At 35.1% G+C, this 15,689-nt stretch overlaps 3 protein-coding genes across 3 annotated transcripts in view; 2 read left to right on the top strand and 1 right to left on the bottom strand.

The window, feature by feature from the left end:
* Window positions 1-1,115: 1,115 nt before the first annotated feature.
* On the bottom strand, window positions 1,116-3,011 carry LOC116844265 (serum response factor-binding protein 1). Its single transcript, XM_032815557.1, has 2 exons — window positions 2,660-3,011; window positions 1,116-2,541 (listed from the first exon to the last, which is right to left on the bottom strand). The coding sequence occupies exons 1-2, from the start codon at window positions 2,684-2,686 to the stop codon at window positions 1,294-1,296; spliced, it is 1,275 nt and encodes a 424-aa protein (XP_032671448.1). The 5' UTR covers window positions 2,687-3,011; the 3' UTR covers window positions 1,116-1,293.
* A 1,131-nt stretch (window positions 3,012-4,142) lies between these two features.
* LOC116844188 (START domain-containing protein 10-like) lies at window positions 4,143-9,269 on the top strand. The gene is made up of 8 exons (XM_032815389.1): window positions 4,143-4,792; window positions 4,882-5,033; window positions 5,167-5,339; window positions 5,961-6,108; window positions 6,204-6,356; window positions 6,438-6,562; window positions 6,641-6,763; window positions 6,846-9,269. The coding sequence occupies exons 3-8, from the start codon at window positions 5,184-5,186 to the stop codon at window positions 6,948-6,950; spliced, it is 810 nt and encodes a 269-aa protein (XP_032671280.1). The 5' UTR covers window positions 4,143-4,792; window positions 4,882-5,033; window positions 5,167-5,183; the 3' UTR covers window positions 6,951-9,269.
* A 114-nt stretch (window positions 9,270-9,383) lies between these two features.
* The window catches only part of LOC116844187, a 12,042-nt gene continuing 5,736 nt past the window's right edge, over window positions 9,384-15,689 (top strand). Inside the window, exons 1-4 of the mRNA XM_032815388.1 lie at window positions 9,384-9,780; window positions 9,846-10,054; window positions 10,178-10,411; window positions 11,519-11,657. Coding sequence (XP_032671279.1) covers window positions 9,418-9,780; window positions 9,846-10,054; window positions 10,178-10,411; window positions 11,519-11,657 — 945 coding nt within the window. The 5' untranslated portion in view covers window positions 9,384-9,417. The remainder of the gene's footprint in view (window positions 9,781-9,845; window positions 10,055-10,177; window positions 10,412-11,518; window positions 11,658-15,689) is intronic.

The following is a 15,689-nucleotide window of genomic DNA, read 5'->3' as shown; positions in this document are numbered from 1 at the left end:
ATATATATATATATATATATATATATATATATATATATATATATATATATATATATATATATATATATATATATATATATACTTTTTTTTGACAAAACAAATAAATCTAATCGTAAGTTAACAGTGGCTGCATTCAGCGAACATCACGATTAAATGATCTCTACTGTTTTCCAAAAGAGTGTAAATTATAAATATAGATCAGTATTTGTGTAGTCGGGTCTTATATTTAAGACTGTCTTAAGTTTACCTTCAGATATTCTGTAGTCAATGAAATAACTCGTACAGTTCCTGGAGATAAACTCAAAGTGATTTTAAATAAGATCCGATTATGAATACCGGTCATATACTGGAACATCTATCTGTTTCTTATATACTCTTAAAACCTTTGATCGGTATGAACCAAATTTTGCATAGTTATTTTCTGGGACGCTGCGGAAAATGTAGATTACATAAGAGAGGAACCAATCCACCTATCCTTTCCCTTAATTTCATTCTCTTAACACTTACACTAGTGATAACCCCTGCAAGGCCGGGTAGTTTTAGCTAGTTATATGTGAAGATGAATATATAACTATTAAGAGATCATTCAACAATTACGTCACGCGAAATTTGAGTATTTTTTATTATCTCTCCTCTCCTTTGTCACAAAATTTGTTTGGACCCTCTTTCAATATTATATATATACATATATATATGACAGAATTATTCCCATTCTCCTTACAGAATAAGAAATAATTTATACCATATTGCGAGCAATAATAATTATTAAACTATACTATCTTTTTTTAAAATGCAAATATGATTTTTAGATATAATATCAAATTACTTCATCTTATAATTTTAATTAGTAAAAGTTATGTTTAAAGAAAGAAATATTTCGAAATTAAAATCTTTAACACAAAATTAAATTATTTTTACAGAATATATTTTTACACAAAAATTTCGATATAGAATACATTCCACATATTTATTCCCCTTTTCTCTTTCTGTCATCACAGACTGGCATGTAATCTAATAGACCACCCCCCTCACCTTTCTCCTCGTGGTGTGACGTAATTATCAAATAGCCTTTGATCTAAAAGTATACACCAATCAAATAATTTTTACTCAACGGTTGCGCAACTGTTGTATTTATTGAGCGCAATCAATGCGTCATAGGTTCGCGATTAATGAAATGTCCTTTTTATTTCTTCTCCCGAGAGTAACTCGTAAATAGTTACAGATGTGCAGGGAATTGATTAATCATATTATTATAATATATTAGTCTCATATTACTCATAATATATTAATCTATTAATCATCTGCAAATACGATTTTCTTCCCTTGAAATCCTTGGCTCATAACTTCTTGCTGCTTCTTCTTAGCCAACCAGGAAGGATGTAAATCAGTAGCTTTCTCTCCGTCATTGACGACGTTTAAATTATTCTTATTTATATTCTTATTGATCCTGTTAGATGTCCTTTTCTCCTGTCTCACGGCAGAAGATTGCTCATCCGAATATTTATTACGTCCAGTCATCTTCTCTCCTCTCGGCTGTTTCTTCGATTGACTATTTTTTTGAGCTTTATCCTTTTCTATCCTTTTTTCGTTCTTGAACTTTGCGTTTTGCGTTTTGACTCGATTATTTGTGCCAAGTGTTTTGGCTGAAGTATCGAATTTTGTGCGCGACGTTGAAGCATTAGCGTCTTGATAACCTTCTTCGTCGTTTTCTGTAATAAAGAAGTCATTGACTGATCTTGCTTGCACAGTTGCAGCACGTTCGTGGTCGGTCTGTAGATTCTCTGCAGACGTCTGTACATCTTCAGTGGAATCTTGCTCTTTTAAGAGCTCTGCGAATCGTTTTACTGTACCTTCCCTTGTAACGCTACATAGTTTAACTTCACTTGGTTCTTTATTTGCATCCTTTGATATATTATCTTCTACCAACTTTGGTAACTTTTTATCGATCAAGGCTGTATTGTCCTCATTTGAGGACTTCTTGCGTTTACCTGATTTATTCTTTGTTTCACATAATCTGCTTGCGCAGGTTTTCTTGTCTTTGGGATCATGTTGAGAATCCTCAATAATATTATCAGAATCAACATTTAGTTCCTTTGTATCTTCACGCTGAGGATGATGATTATTTTCTGCCAAGGATTTCTTGCTCTTCACTGAATTCTTCTTTTTCAGTCTTGTAGTTTTCTTCTTTCCTTCTGATAAGTGCATCTTGTAGTCTGGAAATCTTTCTCTGAACTGCATCAGTCTTCTGTGGAAAGATTTGTAGTCTGTAACTCTTGCTATTATGCGGTCCTTGCTACTTGAGGATTGATCTTGCAGTATATCTTTCACTTCCTTTTCATTCATGATACCAAATTTAGAAATTTCATCATCCTTAATGGTTTTCAGTGCATAAACCTCTGCTACAAGCTTGTCAGCTTTTCTTTTGTTCTTCTCCCGTTGAGCTTCATTTCCATTTTTATCCCGTAAGAATTTGGCTTCCCTGATTAGCTTATTCACTATGCAAACACGCGCTTGGCGAACTGTATGTCGTAATAAAACAATCTGAAAATATAAGATGTACGTATTATATGAATAAATATGGTATATTAATTATGAGAAATATTTCTCTAGCAATAATAAATCGTGCAATTTTTACCAAGACACAGATAACATATCTCACCTCGTTATTTATCTCAGTTTTCCCCATTTTAAGTTAAAAATATGTATTTTTTCATCAGAAAGAAGTCCGAAAGTATGTTATTGTTGTTGTTATTTATGCTGGTCCACGAATACAGAGCCGAAGAGCGGCTACGCGTCGTTTTATTTAATACTGCCTTGCACGATTGATTGAGAACTTCTTGCACTGGTTATGGAGCATTTAGAGGCGAATTTAAAACGATTGTGCATGTATCAAAAAGATTCATCAAACAGTTCTAGTGTGTACTGGTGTTTCCAATCAAATTTGCCATTTTTAATAATGTATGTTTGACTTGTCATTGAGTCGTACTACGACCAACTACGACCTCGATTCTTCAGTAACGACAGTGAAGGCTCGTAGCGGAGACTTTAGAACTAAAAAAAGTAATAGCTCTCGCAGACACCAGGCGTCGCACTGGTTGCGAGAGCCAATAAGATGATTAAACTCCTTATATTTTAGTTCTAAAGTCTCCGTTACGAGCCTCCACTATCGTTGCGGAAGAATCAAGATCGTAGTACTAGGTACAAGTAAGTATAAGTAGAGTACTAGAGAGTACTAGAATTATGAACATAAGAATAACTATAAGGAAAAGGATGTGCCTATAAGTAACCAATAAGAAGATAATTGCGTAGTTATACTGGTGATTGTAACTGTAAAGGTGGGACCCGATTGACCACGATACGATTGGACACAGATTGTAATGATTGGTTCGACCTAGTAATTCACTAGATAATTCTTTTCATCGGTTGGTTGTGTCCAATCGTACCGTGATCAATCGGGACGCTCCCGTGCTATTTCACGTATCATACGACAAGCTTTTCGGATACGTTTATTGGTTGGCGAATAGAGTATTTCTAGGTTGTCTGTTCGTCAACCAATGAACGTATCCAAAAAGCTTGTCGTACGACACGTGAAATATCAGCCTAAGAGCGATTATTTGTAATCTTCCTAGGCTGTGTTCAGATTCCCCACCCGGGTGTATTCTATTACTAAAAGTGTATAGTATATGTAACATATACTATAATGTTTCTAGTAATAGAGTGCACCCGGATGAAGAATCTGAACGCACCCTTAAAGGGGAGATAGGCTCAGTACTTTTACCCAGTACACCTTTTGTACATCCTATATATCTAAAGCCAGCGGCACACAGTGCTTGTTTTCGTGTTGGATTGCTTGCTGGATGGAAATACTCTGTTTTGATTGGTGTATTTTCATCCATCTTCAGAAATGCACCAATTAGCAAGCAATCCAGCATGAAAACAAGCACCGTGTGCCGCTGGCTTAAATAAACGAAACGAAAAAAAACGAGATCGTAGTACGGCTCAGTGACAAAGAAGACAGCTCATTCTTCAAGTAGCATAACTCAATGGCTGGTCAGACTACTTTTTCAAATAAGGTGATCAGAAGTGGCACAAAAGACCTTTTTATTTTCCAACAGCAATTATTCACGATGCGTTCAACAGTGATTATCAAGAGTCGGTATTTTTTGCAATGTCTATCGTCATGCAATAGTCTGTCATCTTTCCAAGTCAATTCATCTTTTTAGTTGAAGTCGAGACGCGCTTAGACGCGCTTCGACGCGCTTCACGTTCGCTCCATCGGCCGCACCGGCTGATAATGACAGACCGATTGTCAAGAGGCCGTATGGCCTGAAGCGTCTGATAGCGACTCGGGGAAGTCGGCGTGGTAAACAGATGGCGAGAGATAACGCGTATGTAACAACGATCGCCGTCGTCGCAGTCACCGATCGCGAAATAGCAGTCGCGCTCATAAGCTCGATCCGGTCGAATTGACGTTCGAAAGGGTCGTCGAGCGTCAGGCGGACTGTTGTTCATCAAGGAGGAATGTTGCTGTAAGATTTCCCAAGTCGGCTTCCTTCCGTACACCGTCGTCCCGATGTTGTCCGCAACACGTACGCGCCGCTCCGAATTAACCTATGATTGCCGTGATTCATCGGTGGGACATGCTCGTGAGCGTTTCGAAAGTCCAATTATCTCGAATCTCTATCACCTGCGATAACGAGCTTCTTAAAACGGGTGAATGATATGACTTGATTGTCGTCGTTATTAGTCCTGCGACACGAACGGGGAGAGCTGTGCGCCGCGACAAAAGCGAGTACGCATACATGTGTATCACGTGTTTTCTTTTATAACTTTGAATCTCTATCCTTAAGCACATAGTCAAAGTATAGTCCTCTGTCGCAGATAAAATGCAGAGAGAATCGCAGGTATTGATGCAAGCCTAATTTTATATGCAACGTACCTGGAAATTCCTACATAGAGGTACTATAAACTGAATGAGTGAAGAAAATGATAGTACTGACTGCCTACTGATAGACTTCTTTAGCCAACCACAGGTAAGTGTCAGATGTATTGATGTATTGATCTTCAGTTGATTTTGAATTTTCACATTTGAATTCTTACGCTGTAGTCTTTATATTTCTATTTATATATTCAGACAGAGTAATACTTACAATATTTGATTTCTAGACATTGTTCTTACCACAATGGATATTGGTGTTGTCAAAATTGCTGAAGATAAGGATTTTGAGAAACTGAAACAGTTATACGATGATAATAATGACTGGAGATTAGATTACAATAAACCTGACCTATCTGTTTGGACAAAATCCGTCCGTGGAATTAGTTTTAGAATGGTGAAGGTATGTTTTCTTTTTTTTTCTCTTTGTATTAAAGAGAATAAAATCTTTGATTTAAAGAGTTTGTTTACTTAAAGTACATAAAATTACACAAAACTTTAATGTAATATTTCACATACATTTGTAGTTAAGGTTTTATATGATTTGTCTATGCCATATTATATTATAAGAAATTTAATACTCAATATTATTTTACATATATAATCTTATGGTAGGAGCAATACAGATGACCATTATTCTAGTGTAACTTTTTAAAAAATGACATCATGAAAATAAAAAACTTACTGTTATTATATATTAAGGAACACTGTATAAAAGAAAGAACAATATTTACTATATCATTTTTATATTATAGTTAATTGTAGGCCAAAAAATTGCTGTTTTATGTTTTGACATTGTACTGAGCAAAATATGGCAAGATAATATTATGAATTTAGTTTCAAATCATTATTTATTATTTAGATAAATAATTATATAAAAATATAATTTTGCTCAATAAATAATAAATAATAAATTTTGTAATAACTCCCTTGATGCACCCAGAAAAAATGCATAGCTAATGACTAAGCTCCTTAAGTAATACTAAAAACTTCCTGATCAAAATAAAATGGTTTGATGTTACAGATTAGAACACGTTTTCCTGATATTACTCCAGAAACTCTGTACGACGTTCTACACGATCCTGAGTATAGAAAAGTTTGGGACACTCACATGATTGAATCGAAAGACATAGGATTTTTCAATCCAAACAATGATATTGGTTATTATTCCAGTAAGTATGGTGTATCTTTAAAAGAATTTCTTCAAGATTGATTTTTTATCTCCAATACTTGGAGTCTTGTTATATTGATATTTTGCAAATTTCAGTGACGTGTCCATCTCCGTTAAAAAATAGGGATTTTGTTCTGCAGCGATCTTGGCTGGACACTGGTATAGAGCAATTGATATTAAATCATTCCGTTTATCACAAAGATTACCCACCTAGGAAGCACTTTGTACGAGCAACATCTTACCTCACAGGTAAAAATATTCAATACAAATTTATACATATCTCTATTATTTCTCTATTATTCTCTATGTCTTAAAAGCTTTATATGTCAGGTTACATTGTAAGGCCTTCGCGCAATGGAGATGGTTCCGAGTTGGGTTACGTATCTCACACGGATCCACATGGAAAATTACCTGTGTGGTTGGTTAATAAGGTTACGCAAATATTTGCTCCAAAAGTGAGTCGTTTTCTAAGGAAGACTGCAGCGGAGAGATTGCGTGCAATCTATATTCTTACAAAATTATTCACTTTGCAGATGGTGAAAAGATTGCACAAGGCTTCTGTGGGCTACTCAAGCTGGAAGTTACTTAATAATCCAAATTATAAGCCATGGCATTTTCCCGAACAAATAATGGCGCCTAGAATACGTATTGAAGAAGTAAGTTGCTTCTCGTTTTACAGTTTTTACAAAAATCTTAGTCGTATCTGTATATACATGTAGAGTTATCTTTTCGTTTCAGTGCGTAAAATCCGCGGAAGAGAAGAATTCGAAGAATAATTACGTGGACGAGTCTGACTTGAAGGAGAATTTGGTTAAGGAAGCTACCATGATCGACAGTGATTAAAATGTAAGGAGGAGGTGTATAAGGGATCTAAGTAAGTAATAGCAAAATGAAATAGAGTTGAAACCATTAGCAACAGTATTATGAACGAAGTAACATAACGGACACGCAATTTGTACAATTATAAAGTTCGATTTGCATATTCCTTATATAACAAATTCTAATTAATGGTAATGTTATACATTTATATGCGTATAATGTTAAAAGTATAAAAGTCACGTTCATTATTATGTGAGAACTCGCCTTACGTGCGGACGTTAGTATCTATATATGAGCGTTGATGATAAAACGTTTACGGCCTGCTTTGCATTAGGTACTAATTTCAAGCCAGTCGGTGTTGTTAAAGCGCGCAAACATAATGAGTGTATGCACAATATGGGAGATACACTTTTAAGACTTTTTATAAATCTGTTAGTATCTTGGAGCGTGCCTCCGCGCACTCGCGCGTCTCTCAAAACATCCTTATACTTGGTTTATCTTCTATATTGTGCATTTTTCTCACATATATATATAATTGTTATTTATTATACCAAATCTTCTTATAACGTGTGTGTACGTGCATACACACACGTGCACACATATAAAGTCGCATTTTTGTAGCGTCGAGAAGTGTAATCGTTCAGTTGACGAATTTTTCAATGCTCAGATGAGCATCAGATTCAGCTAGCATTTCGGTTAAAGCTATTCGGGATGTTGTCAAAGAGGACGTGTTTGTTATGTAAAACAAGAGTGGGGAACACACATTTTTCTATATATATTATATATATATACATAAACAAATGTCTAAATGTTACAATTTCAATATAAAACAAATAAGCAGTGTAATATCGATTTAAAGAACTCCAATATAATCCTCTTTCAATATGACAGATTCGATGAAAACTTTATTATATTCTATGCAGATTTTATTCGCAACTTTTTCGATTGCCTCAGGCGTATTGATACTCTGGTATTACAGCAAGTAGAAATGACAGATACTATTGCAAATCTATTGAAAATAGTCTCGAATGTAGAATTTTTTATTCGGTTATTTTATATTCGTTACACACGTTTTGCGAAACTTGCAGCAAACTTCAGGAGCGTGTTTTTAAAAGAATTCTTTGCTTGAAAATTCACACTCAAACAATAAGGATTCAGGAAAAATAAACTTAAAAAAATGCAAGAAGCCAATAGAACCGAAATCATCGAGGAAACATGAACGACTCGCACTATGGAATTATTGCCGAACATAAATTCTTTCAAAGAACACACTGGTGAAGTTTGATTTAAGATCTTACGGAATATATTAGGGTGCACATTTTGCAAGATATGATAAACAAATGTGTACCATTTAATTAGAGATTAATAACGAGATTGCCTAGAAAAGATTCAATATTATGCACAATTATGTGAAACTTCTATAATTTATTTTAAATCTCTTCATCTCGTATGGTAAATCTGTAACACGGCAAAGTTTGTAAGATAATCAATTACTTTGTAAAGTTCACAATAAAAAGCATCAAAACCGGCGTTAGGCAATCATTGCGCGAAGACTTATTTAGTGTAAATCGACAAAAATAGCACAGTAGATATACGGTAATTACAAGTAGCGCGTGATAACGTAGACACTATAAAGTCCCTCTTGTAAGCAACGAAACGGAATGCACCGCATCGCCGACGATAACGTCGTTATCGTCGTTTAATATTTTCCACGACTCGGAATTATGCGTAACGGTCGACCTCGCAATTTATTTACTTATAATATTTACTTATATTTTCATAAATTCTCTTCCATATCGAGTATCTGTCACCTCTTTGATCACCGATTGAATTACCTTGGAAAAAATATGAATTCACATTCTAATTGACAAACTCCGTCGGTCTCTCTGTTCTTCCCTCGCGTAAATTCCCGCACAAACAGATGTGTGCTCATTAAAATATCGTATATGGGAAAATCTGCTAATGAGAGAGCGTATGGTGTGGCAAAACGGTAAGCGGGACAATATATGACGCGTCTTATTTGCAAGATCTGTTAGAGGATTTGTTCTCTAAGTGGATAATGCTACTTGTACCATGCGTTAGCTGCTACTTATGTCTCAGTCAATCGGGCACAGTTTCAGCGAATAAAGCGAGCAGCGCGATTCTTTTCTTCATGCACCTTCGTTATCCGTATCGATTTGTACTTTATCTGATGCACACACGACGTTCGGTGCGAAGAGCCGAGCGTATGTAAAAAGAGCTCTATGCAAACAATATATAGTATCCGAATTGTAAAGAATTTCGATTTTGTCCATTGTATATGATCTTGCATCGAGTTACGCAATTATATGTATTTTATAATTATATGAAGACAATTTGCAATTACATATACCGTGTGCGCGGCAATATAGCGCGATCAGGCGAGAAGGGGGCTGAAACGAACGAAGGATAGAAGAGCCGATCGAAACAGACGCGTGTTCTGTTGCGATTATATTCGTATTAGCTTATAAATATGTGCGATGTGAAGTCGATGTCCGATAATGGCGAGTCTGCCGTGAGATCTATGAATGAGAATGTTCCTTCGAACTGCGACATTCAAATAACGCAGAAGTGCTTGATCATCAATGAGTGCAAGAGCGTGTTGAAGTCGACCAGTGAGCGCGAGTATTATCAGCTTTTCACGACTCTGATTGAGGAGACCAAAGTGGAGGAAAGTAAGAGATTTGAGGAGATCAAAGTGAAAGTAAGTAAGAAGTTCGAGGAGACCAAGGTGGAGGAAAGTAAGAAGTTTGAACAGACCAAAGCGGAGGGAAGTAAGAAGTTTGAAGAGACAACATCTGGTGGCTTCAGCGGGAAAAAGCCGATCAATGCTGAGGTAACTTCTCTTCCTTGCGATTTGAATAATTCTGACTCGTCTTGCAAATGTCGACGAAATCGTAGGAACGAGCACGCCCTGAGAATAAGACTCACGCGGAGTCGTTCGAGACGACGGCGAAACTGTCGGAACTGTCGGAGAAGTCAGCCAAGTCGAAAGGAAGAAAACGAGTGTTCTCTCTGATCGACACTCTGATCTCTCTGATTATAGTTGGACCTTTGGCGATCAGCTGCTGGAGAGGGATTTGGACATGGATGGACCTTCACGCGGAATTGTGAGTAATACACACTGGCGGAAATGACAAAGGTCGGGGAATGAATTAATTATATTTGGATCGATCACGCGACGTGCGAATCCCTTTTCCACGCGCATACTCCGAGGAGACTTTGCCCGGCAGGTTCCCCGACTGGTTCTGCTTCACGTGCGGTGCCGCTCTTCACGTGACATTCGCGTTCTTCAAGGATCGATTTCACGACACGTTTATGAACGAATGGACAAAACTGAGCGCGTTCAAACGACTGCCCTACCGCGCACTGCGAATTCTGTACACATACACTTTCGGCGTGGCCTGCAACGCTCATTGGCGAGGTTGCTGGATCATCATTGAGGATTATTTTTTTATGCACATATGGTAAGCCGGTGAATGTGTTTCCGTTTAGTTTAAAATCGACACTTTCTCAAAGATTTATCGTTTAATTTTATATTTATTCAAATTTAACGAATGGGGAACATAAGGGGTAAATGTCAGAGTTGTTCCAATGATTGAAATATTAATAATGTATCTGTCTGTAAAAAAAATCTTCAAGATTTAGTTAGAAGATATTATTTTATGGCAATTTGTAATATTATTTAATGATAATTGAATTATTGAGCCTGCATTATTCGGTAATTGGAATATGATTCATTTTTCAATCTAATTATGTTGGCACAGCCGACATCTAATATCTCATTAGAATACTATGATTATTTTATTTCCTATATTCTTTTTCGGCTTCTGATAAATCAGTTTTATATAAACATTGGTCAGTAATTCCATTAATTATGCAAATCATCGTCACACTATCATAATAATGTAGTTTCAATAACTATTTTATTAATATTATATAACTAATTTTATAACTAATATTATAAAATAAGTTATATAGAATATTATATAACTAATATTATAGAATAAGAAAATCTTTAAAATTTAGTTAGAAGATATTATTTTATGGCAATTTGTAATATTATTTAATAAGAATTGAATTATTGAATCTGCATTATTTGATAATTGGGATATGATTCATTTTTCAATGTAATTATGTTGGCATAGCCGACATCTAATATCTCATTAGAATAATATGATTATTTTATTTCTTATATTCTTCTTTGGCTTTTGACAAATCAGTTTTATATAAACATTTGTTATATAACATTAATTCCATTAATTATGCAAACCATCGTCGCACTATCACAATGATGTAGTTTCAATAACTATTACCTTTTAATAACTATTTTCTCTCATAATGTTATAAGATAAGAAAATCTTTAAAATTTAGTTTAAAGATATTATTTTATGGCAATTTGTAATATTATTTAATGAGAATTGAATTATTCAGCCTGCATTATTCGGTAATTGGGATATGATTTATTTTTCAGTTTAATTATGTTGGCACAACCAACATCTAATATCTCATTAGAATAATATGATACCTTTTAATAGTTATTCTCTCTCTCTTTCTCTCTTGTAATGTTATAGGATAACAACGTGCCTGATGTGTTTGCTGCTGGCGTGTCTGGCGATCCTGCGCTGCATACGGAACTTGATAGGACCGCCATTGATAATCTTCACCGATAGGCCGATTTATACGTTCCAGTTTCCCACTAGATACAACGTGGTGAGTTGAAAGTAAAAATTAGTCGACCTCCTGCTTGCGATAAGAAAAATACTTTCCACATCCGCGGTCCTCGGTGCTAAACAAATAAACATGTTTACGTTAATCACGAAAAGACGGAGGATTGGTTGCTAGATCAGCGTAAGCGGGCGATCTGATGAGCGGCTGAAGGCCGCGAGGAACGCGATTCACTTCCCGATAATCTGCCGTATAATCCGCTGAAAATTGACGGAGGAAAGTGACGCGGTCGAAGTAGGGCATCCCGTACCCATTTCGTCATCTGTCGCGCTGCGTTGACAGTCGCGTGCACCGCGCTTCTTTGATTGCCGCCTGAAGAGCCGACCCTGTGCTCAATTGCCAAACGGCGTCATTTAACGATTATACATACGTACGGTGTATAACGGTAGTAGTACGCGTCTCGTACACCTCGTCTTATTCAACCCTCGCGATACCGTGCCTCTCTTTGTGACGTAAAGCACCGAGGGAGGTGTCGCTTCAGCCGATATTCATGCACGGAGAAAAATAATTTGCTGGTCCAGCAAATTTTCTGCTGGTCTAGCAAAATCTTTTCGTTATTGACAGTAAAAAGATTTGCTAAGAATATTAATCATTATTTGCTGGATATAATTTGCTGAATCTACAAATTATTTTGCTGTAAGAACCATTATGGGTTTATATAAGTTTTGCTCCGATAGCAAATAAATTTAGGAAACATTATTTTACACTGATAGCAAATTAACGTGATTCTTAGGACAAGTACATTCAATAAATTTTTTCTATCCTGGAAACGAAACCACTTCTGCTCTAATAACGAATAATTTGTAAAATTAGTTACGTCAATTAAATTTTTTTGTTATCACTACGAATATGCAGTAGCAACGACAATTTTGCTAAAAGAGTAACATTATTTTTCTCTGTGTATTTATTTAAATCTACATTCTCTTTATTCAAACCAAATATTGTTTATTTAAATCAGGTAAACAATATTTAATTTAAAGAGAATGTACACGGAAAAAAAAGATTTGCTAATATATGGATAACTAAAAATATTAACTGCAGAAGCAAATTTTCTTGCTTTCATAGCAAAGTTATTTAGTTGTGATAGCTAAAAGATTTGCTAATATATATATATATATATATATATATATATATATATATATATATATATATTAGCAAATCTTTTAGCTATCACAATTAAATAACTTTGCTATGAAAGCAAGAAAATTTGCTCCTGCAGTTAATATTTTTAGTTGTCCATATATTAGCAAATCTCTTTTTTCCGTGTAGATTTAAATAAATATGTTAATTGCACTCATTAAAGAAATATTTGTTGATTTTAATATAATTTTTTTCTCAGTGCATGGACAACTAAACATAATTTGCTGTATTAGCCACTTTTTCTTTGCTGCAGAACCAATTTCCTTGCTATGATAACAAGAAAATCTGCAACAAAAAAATAGCTAAAGCAGTAAATTATATTTAATTGTCTATCTATAACAAATTTGTTACGTTAGCTACTTTTCTTGCTATAGGAGCAGATTTTCTTGTTATCATAGCAAGAAAAATAGGTTCCTGCAGCAAAAAGAAGTAGCTAACACAGCGAATTATATTCAACTGTCCGTATGTAGCAAATTAGTTTGCTGCAACAAATTATCTTTTTCCATGATCTTTACGATCTTATAGTTAAAATCGTCTCAAATTTATCTACATGCTGTATTATTTCATTGGCTACCAAATATCTGAAAATAAATTTAACCCTCCGTGGCCACACTTGGTTTTCGCATCTCTCGTGGGCACATTGGGTTTATTTTGTCCGCGACTATTTTTTGAACTGTTATAAGCTTTCAAAAAATCTGAAAAAATTCTGGGGTACTTTCTGAAGTCTCTATTTTAATGTACAATCGCTACTTGAGTCAAATGTTTACAGGCTTAATTAGGAAAAATGAAAATTTGGAAGCAATTTCAACAAAAATAGGAATTTAATGCGGATAAAATAAATCCTGGGTGCCTACGGAGGGTTAAAACGATCTTAAACATAAGATCCGGCCGTGAATACCGCCCTTTATGTCCGCGCAATAATCGTCGAATAAGACGCGATTCCAACACCTTATATAGAAATGAAAATAATAAAGATAAAGCCGCAGATTAAAGGAAAAATTTCATATAAGAACATTTGAGATTTATGAGAAAATAGATGTCTAAAATTATTATCATATGTATGTTTGAACTAATGCAGATATCTTGATTTATTTATTCTGTTCTCCATGATATCAATGCTAATTGCTTATAATATGAACAAGAGATAATTATTTAAGTAAAAAAGAGCTTTGTTACATAAATAGTTTAGTGGTTTATTACAAATTAAGAGAAAAATTTCATACACAGGAACATTTTGATTTTATCTTTACTGTAAGTAGAAAATAGACTTCAGAAAATTATTTTCATATACAATATATTTTATCTCGATAAAGTGCGGAATTGCAAATAAAGTGCGGAAGCGTTGTTGCAATTTCTAAAGCAATCAAGCCAGCAAACGATCTCGAGATACACAAAATACATAAAAGCTCATGCGGAATGAAAGTGAGACGGTATTTTAATTCCATCGACGAGAGTCATCCGTAATGGGAAAAAAAAAGAATAAACAAGTAACGAGAATCAGACGCTTCAAACGCTCGTTATCAGTCTCCTCTCGTCTTAGAGATATCGCGGAAAAATCGCACGAGAGATCAAACTAGCGTCTAATGTTTACCTGTACACGCAGTTAGTTCCTGAGTCGCTCTTCGCGTACGGTGCGTTTGTCATCGATTTTAAATTATATTATTTATCCAAATAGTCCGTGGCCGAACGGAAATACTTCCACAAATATTTACAGAAAAGATGCAAGACAAATGAATGTTACTTTCCGGGAAAAAAAGATTATATATAATTATATATAAACATATATAGATAAAATTCATATATAAACTTTTTTTTTCCGGGTTGTTTCAAGCGTTTCCAAGGTTTGTATATCCGCAAATCTGTCATAAATTGATTGCGAATATCAAATTTATTCGAAATATATTTTAAATTCTAATAAGAATTCGGCAATTTCTCTCAATCAAGGATACTTAACTCAAACAAATATCCGCAAATCTGTCATAAATTGATCGCGAGTATCAAATTTATTCAAAATATATTTTAAATTCTACTAAGAATTCGACAATTTCTCGATGAAGAATACTTAAACAAATATCCGCCTTGCTTACCGAATAAAATCGGATTTCTCTTAGATGAAGTTTTATGATATTTTCGTAAAGAGAATAAATTCTTCCTTTTGGATACTAATGAGCTTTTTTCAAATTTGTGATGAGCATGCTTCAAGACTGTTATCGAGAAAATAGCCTTTGCTAAAAAGTAATTGCCTCAAGGAGAGAAAGTAAACTGAGCAATCGCTTTTCTTAGCAGAATGACATCTTTCTGCGTGCAGTAAAATCGTGATGTCTTCGTGAGTGGTTTTCCCCGAAAGTTTACGAAATGTCTGCATTTATTGTCCGGCGATAATAGTACGATACGACGACGGGGCTGTGATTGTACATACGAGCATCCCTTATCTAGTAAAAAGAGAATGTTGTCCGCGGGTTTGCTCGAAGTTTCCTCCATTTTATCTGCCGACCGGTTACGGCGATATATCGGATCGAACACGACCGGGTCGGATAACGCTGTTATCCGTGCCAATCGTCGCGGATTATTTCTTCTCAATGAGAAATTCTCCACGATTGCGATTGCTCGCACGAGACACGCATCTTCGGCGCTTCGCCGACGACGGAACTTTCCTGTCCAGACACGAATCCTCGCGTTTGTATCATTATCGTAAATGCATTAGTGTGATATTACCAAGTCTGGGTAGTCAAGAGTAGGTGATAATATGAAACATGAGACTGTTTTCTTAAAATAATTTAGGCCCATCGTTGGAATGTTTATAGTGCAAAGTTTCTTAAATGGGTAAATTCACAACCAAAATTCAAAGTATCATTAAAAAGAAAACGTATAATTTAA

Source organism: Odontomachus brunneus, unplaced genomic scaffold, assembly GCF_010583005.1.
Source record: "Odontomachus brunneus isolate Ranch 3 - 2012 unplaced genomic scaffold, Obru_v1 Obru_scaffold_040, whole genome shotgun sequence".
Taxonomy (NCBI): domain Eukaryota; kingdom Metazoa; phylum Arthropoda; class Insecta; order Hymenoptera; family Formicidae; genus Odontomachus; species Odontomachus brunneus.
The sequence above is the reverse complement of the archived record's forward strand: the minus strand, read 5'-3'. Positions and strand labels throughout refer to the sequence as shown.